Source organism: Seriola dumerili, unplaced genomic scaffold, assembly GCF_002260705.1.
Source record: "Seriola dumerili isolate Sdu_G_001 unplaced genomic scaffold, Sdu_1.0 BDQW01000449.1, whole genome shotgun sequence".
In the NCBI taxonomy this organism is placed as follows: Eukaryota; Metazoa; Chordata; class Actinopteri; order Carangiformes; family Carangidae; genus Seriola; species Seriola dumerili.
In genome coordinates this window covers 7,505,908-7,511,986 of record NW_019174704.1, presented here as the reverse complement: position 1 = coordinate 7,511,986, position 6,079 = coordinate 7,505,908, and the positions used below count along the sequence as shown (strand labels likewise).

The 6,079-nt window shown below is 41.2% G+C and overlaps 1 protein-coding gene across 2 annotated transcripts; it reads right to left on the bottom strand.

Moving 5' to 3' along the window:
• Positions 1–405: 405 nt before the first annotated feature.
• Positions 406–5,187, bottom strand: LOC111234611 (platelet-activating factor acetylhydrolase IB subunit beta-like). 2 transcript variants are annotated; one of them, XM_022762778.1, is made up of 6 exons: positions 4,821–5,187; positions 4,260–4,341; positions 3,245–3,334; positions 2,843–2,959; positions 2,174–2,296; positions 406–1,311 (listed from the first exon to the last, which is right to left on the bottom strand). In XM_022762778.1, exons 2-6 carry the CDS (start codon positions 4,338–4,340, stop codon positions 1,033–1,035), a joined length of 690 nt encoding a protein of 229 aa, XP_022618499.1. In that variant the 5' UTR covers position 4,341; positions 4,821–5,187; the 3' UTR covers positions 406–1,032. The 2 variants fall into 2 exon arrangements, with proteins under 2 accessions (XP_022618499.1, XP_022618498.1); XM_022762777.1 differs by having other exon boundaries at positions 4,833–5,185.
• Between the last annotated feature and the right edge of the window lie 892 nt (positions 5,188–6,079).

Sequence of the window (6,079 nt, the reverse complement as noted above, 5' to 3'; positions counted from 1 at the left end):
GAACTGGACTGACAAAACTAACAGAGTAAATTTATATAAATTATTTTATATGTTGTTGTATGTGTTGCAGGATTACACTGTAAGCAAAATCATCTAATTGTGAGAGTTATTTTTAAATACCACTCACATCATATAGTGTGCATCACAGCAGTAGTCCCTCTGTAGCAGTGGTTCCCAACCTTTTTTACTTAATGTAACACCAAGGAATGATTTTTACTTCTCCAATTGTTTTTTGGATTTTTATTTGGAAGCCTGAAAAGGTGGAAGTATCCAGTGTTTCATAATAATTAACACTAATAAACTAATAATTTCATAATTTAAAAAAAAGCAAGAAATAGAGAAAATATAAACATTGTTTTAAGTCACAGAAACATTTTTCCTTTTTCCATCTTGTGACCCCTCAGATTTTTCTTGGCCTCCCCTGGTGGGAGGGGGGGGGGCTGACCACCAGGTTGGGAACCACTGCTCTGTAGTATACTGGTAAGACTCATAACATTGTACAATGCTGGATAATGTTCTCCCTACTGTGTGCTTTGAGCTGGACTTCTAATGTGTTAATAGTAAGGCCGCGCATTTAACACATTTGCGGACATCAAACAAAACATGAGGGAAGAAATTTTTTGTTTTGTATCATGTATCCGAGGCAAAGGTGACAGAGGGAAACGTTCTCTTTATCCACAGGCCAAGATTAATCTGTGTGTGTGCCACTGCAGTCCCACATATCTCAGTATATCTGTGTATGATTCAGAGTAGTCTGACCTTGGTAAATCCTTTTGCAATAGAGCTTACTACTGCAATCACAGTGTCTACGTCTGTAGTGAGGTCTCTCCCCCTCTTCAGCACCTCTCCACACCCAACCCTCCTCTCATGAATGTCATCCCACACCCCTTGTGGGCCCACTCACATCAGGGTACCCCCCCCCCTCTGTGAGTGAGCCCTTCCTCCTCCAGGCACCAGGGGCACGTCTCCCCCATCTCCAACAGCAGCGGGTGAGACATGCCTCTGGATAAATGTATTGCTCAGCCACGGCCCTCAAACCAGTGACGCCCGTCTCTCCTCTGGCGTCTCCTCCAGTATCTGAAGCAGCAGGTCACAGAGGGGCTTGGCCACGGCGCGGTAGCCTGTTGACGTCAGGTGAAGGAAGTCAAACATGTCCTGTGGGATGATGGTTCCGTCAGAGTGGACAAACTCCCCGCTCACATCCAGTAACTGAGCCTGGCCCAGACGCGGCAGCCAGGAGCGCAGGAACGCGTTAATGGCAGCGTTCTTCTCCCTTAGCGGGTTGGGCCGCTCCCCTCGAGGCAACAGACCCTGAGGACAACAAAAATATATTTTTGTTGGTTGTTTTTTTTTAAAAACATCCTTAAGGGTAAAAGAGCCTAAAATTAACTCTAAAACTGGCCTATCACCTTTTACAGGCTTATTACTAGCATTTCCCACTGAAACTCAGGGGCATGGATCATCTATAGGTAAACGGACTCTTAATTCTTGATGATCAACATACATTTTAGTATTTCAATAATTACAAAGCATTTTTTTTTCTTTAAAATTTTACCCCTTATTGTATGTTTCATTGACTAATTTTTATTTGTACTCTTATTCTAGTTATCATTTTTTATAGTACACTAGCCTTTTGGCAGAGCCTCAACAGTATGCCACCTAGAATCAAAAATATACTGTAACAGCTTTGAATCTTAAAGTATCCATATGGATAGAGAGACAATTTGTTTCACTTCATATTCTAAATTTCTTATTTATGGAACACAATCTAGCTGCTTGTTCTTTGGACTGTACCTGCATTTGCCTTAATTGGAAAGAAGAAATAATAGAACTTCACAGCATTTTGTTCTGCCATGTCTTTGAAAAACAAAAATTAAACATTTTAATAGACCTGTTTTCATTTCAGTGATTTTTTCTGACCCCATCTTTTACCACATATTGTCAATAAACAGCATGCCCACATTTGACATCTGGTGACTTTTCAACAGTAACTGTGTTGCACATCAAGTATGGATACTTTATATCATGCAATGTTCATCACATTAAAGGGGACTTAATTAAACAATAGTAAAGTTACTTTGTCTCAATGTAACAACTGCAGAGAGAAAATGAAGACATACCTGTTTAAATCAAACTAAGTGGAACAAAAGACAAGACATACAACTGAACTTACCAGTACAACTATCTTTGCCTTTGGGAGGCGGGACGTGAGTAGCTGTGCAATAGCAAGAATTCCTCCTGCAACTTGCTCGGCTGTGTGTTCGTAATTGTTGGTTCCTACCCACAACACCACCACCTGGACAAGACCACAGACAGATGTGTTGTTCACTTTCAGTGAACAAACAAATCTCAGGAACTGTTATCAAAGCCTGATGTAGTGTAAAAATCTAAGTAACCTCCTTTAAGTTGTTTTGAGAGAATTAGTTCTCATGGCTTGAATGTCTACATCATCAGCCAGTAACCACAGCTAGGGTGATAAAGCAGACTGTTGCTGCTACAGTGTTTTTACAAATGCACACTGCAGCTAAATGACATGGCTGCTGTGGCCACAAACACTGTTCTGGATAAACTCTCCTCTCACAACCACGGACAATCAGGCCACCTGCTCCAGCTACATTTAACAAGATGAGGAGGTCTGGGACAGCTACATGCACATTTCTGAATGTGTGTGTCAGAGAGCTATAAGCAGTGTATGCACATTTTTGTTGATTACAAAAATACAGTGCATATTGTGCAAGAGTTTGTTTTGCACCTGAGATGTTACAGTGTATATATGAAAGGTAAATAAAATTATTTTACGCAAAACTGTTTTCCTCTGAAGATCTTAGCAGGCTTGTCTTACCTTGGGACGGATGTTCTCCAGCTCTCCATTCTCCAGCCTCCACAGCACATTACAGGTGGTGTCCCCTCCAATGCCAAAGTTGAGTGCGTGAAGAGGAGAGAACAACTCCCTCCAGACCTGTGGACAGGACACCAGAAATCTGCATTTCATACAAGAATCTCATATTTTGGTGACTAATATCAATTACTCAGATTCTGACAGCAGAGCATGCCAATCAGGAACAAAATGCATTACAACAATATACATATGTATCAATATAAGACTAGTAGTGAGGCAACATAAGCATATGTACAGCACAGTACATTAAGTTGAGTATCTAGAGTAGTGTGTGAAAATATTGAGACTTAAAAAAAAAAATGAAGATGCTACTGCCATGGGAGTAGAGTTGATGTCTTATCTCACCTCATACTGCTGCATTAGTTGTACCATAGAATCCCCCACAAAAAGCACATCTGGTTCACCATCCTTACACTCCTGCACAAATCTTGTGTGCTGTAAAAAAACAGACTCATCACAACAGAGCTCATGATGTAGTCCACAATTGTGAGAGATTTACAGAAAACAGTACGATCTAATCAGTCCCACATTAGGCCTTTCAGTCTGAATTAAAACCTTTGTGTTACAAGTTTTCTTAGCAGGAGGATAATACTCATTAGGCTTCCAAGTCAGAAAAAAATCCTGCAAGTTCATTACAGCTTGGAGCAAGCAGACTGCCTCAGTCCTATTAGTTTTGGAGGATTAACCTTGCATAGACCTGCTAGGAGGAGCGACTAAACAAGCTAGAAAAAGTGAGGGTCTGAAAGAAATACAAGTCTTGGGAATCGACTAATATAATGATGACCACCCATATCAACCTCACCTCTCACATTCGTCACTAATATTATTGAGAATATCACCCAAACATCGTCTCATCATTGGTGCAGATCTAGCTTGCATCTCTTTATTTGAAAACAATCACTTCCACGGGATCACAGCACAATCATGAACATCAGTGGTAAGATTAAATTACTACCTAATAAAATGTGTAGTAAATAGGGGCAAATTAGCAAATAAGGTGATAAGAAAAGTCATAAATTGAAGAGTGGGGTGATTTATGTCACACATGGAAACAGAGCCAGACATCACAGTGGGATGTTATCCTCTGTTCATTTTGTGATTTTAGAACATGCAAAATTCACAATAAACAACATTGCAACCAAAACCGACCTGGATAAAACTCCAAACAAGTGTCTGTTTACATTTACTTTTAACTATGTATTGATGGCATAGAGAAGCACGGATAAGCCCTGGAATAAGACAGTCCTCTAAGAAATAATGCAGCATTTGTCTGCATACATGGAACAAATCTAGTATTTATTTTATGATATATGGGGGCAAAGAGTGGATGTTTTCTCCAGCAATAATAAATACAACCAACCTGTGACATCCACCGTCCATCTCCTTGTACATCCTCTACTGGCTGAGCCACTGCAGCTGGGTTCAGTTCATCACCACTCATCCTAAAGGACACACCACCGTTTATTACTCACTCAGGGATACAACAAACATTACATAACTATATGCACACATTACAGTTATCAGAGGAGTTGGGGTTCATGTTGTTTTAGGTTTGGTGCTACAGAATGAGGAGGAAAGCAGCAGCAGCAGCAGCAACCACCACCAGCACCAGCACCAGCACCAGCAGCAGCAGCAGCTAGCAGAAACCACTGCTGTTATGCAGCAGCTTAACGTTACGGGAGCAGACAGACTGTCCTAATACGGATGTAGGCTACTTTCGCTTTCAAGGCGGGTGCTTACAGATCACAAAGCAGATCGCATTAACTCCGCTAGGATACTGTTTATCTGCCGTTAGCTTGTTAGCCACCTAGCTAGCCAGCTAATGACTGGAGACAGTTATAGCTGCATCCCTGATACTTAACGTTTGACACGCCTGTCGTTAATGCGGAAATTTCTAGAAATTACTTTGTTCTTTACGCACAAGACGAGCTACCTTGCAGGGTGTTGGTTGTCACTTCTCAGCTCCTGGCTTCAGAGTAACTCTTTAACCCCGGCTTCACTTTACCGGTGTCGGGTAGTCGACGCGGGTGATGCTCGGTAGCAACCGTTAGCTGACTCCAGCTCGACGAGACAACAAAAGGTGTGTCAAGAAGGGGAACTACCGAGACTCTCTAACGAGGAGAGCATCGACCTGCCACTACTAGTTGTAACACCAATGGAGGGCACTGCGGCGAAGTACAGCACCTCTGGTATCATTTACCCTGAGGAGTGACTCTCAGGCAGCTATTCCTTACAGGATCAGACTCAAGCTCTTATCATGGCCATAACTAGCCTTAGCTAACCGCCTGTGACATAAACCTAAACACGGATACCTTGTGTAATTTATGGAGGTTGCATAGCATCTAGGTGTGCTTTCCTGAAAGGTCAAACGCAGGGCAAAAACACTCCAACTAAACTGGTCCCGCAATGAATCATGGGTGGTTTGTTGGTTTGAATATGCTATTGAATACAGCCTAACACGTTTCCCATCGGATTCCCAAACAACGAAATTCTTCTCCGTTGTGTGAGACAATTTGGTGGATGTCAGACAGCAGCTGTGGCGCAAAATACCTTAAAGTGGGAAGATACACTTTAGTTGAGACAACGTGAAGCATTGCTGACATCTTTGCTGTGACATACTGTAAAATGATCTGTCACCTCCACTCGTGGCCAATCTTGATCTCAGCTCTCTGTGTCAGCTGATCGCAATGCATCATGGTCACGTTAGCCCAATTGCTGCCTTCCAGCACTTCAGGAATTACAGGAAATATCAGCTTCCTATTTTGGCTGTTAGAGTAAATACAGTAATGTATGCTTGAACATATCACCAGTGGAAGTCACAGATTTTCAATGTCAGCACCCTAAATTACAAGTCACATTAACATATTTTTATGGTTGAAGCTGCAACATTATCGCAATGCTAAACAATGTAAATTTCTTTCATATGCGTTAAGATCTGAATTAAAGTCTGAGCAGGATCAACCACATCAGCATGTTACTACACCTATACTGACTTCTAGAGTGGATCAGCCAATCTGGCACACTACATTTAACTACTATAACCACTCAATGTATTTGTTTTCTTTGTAAAGATAAATATATTCTTTCTTAATGATATTATGGTATGATCATTTTTGTGGCTGGTAAAGTAGCCCTTTTTAAATTATACAGATAAGGTGGAATAAGCTGTTTTATAATTTT

What these genes read in the sequence shown, in the direction of transcription:
- LOC111234611 (XM_022762778.1), bottom strand. Translation starts at nt 4,340, where the DNA reads ATGAGTGGTGATGAACTGAACCCAGCTGCAGTGGCTCAGCCAGTAGAG. An exon ending in TGGAGAACATCCGTCCCAAG is followed by an intron (nt 2,297 to 2,842) that starts GTAAGACAAGCC and finishes GGTCTTGTCCAG; the next exon opens with GTGGTGGTGTTGTGGGTAGG. An exon ending in AGGCAAAGATAGTTGTACTG is followed by an intron (nt 1,312 to 2,173) that starts GTAAGTTCAGTT and finishes TGTTGTCCTCAG; the next exon opens with GGTCTGTTGCCTCGAGGGGA.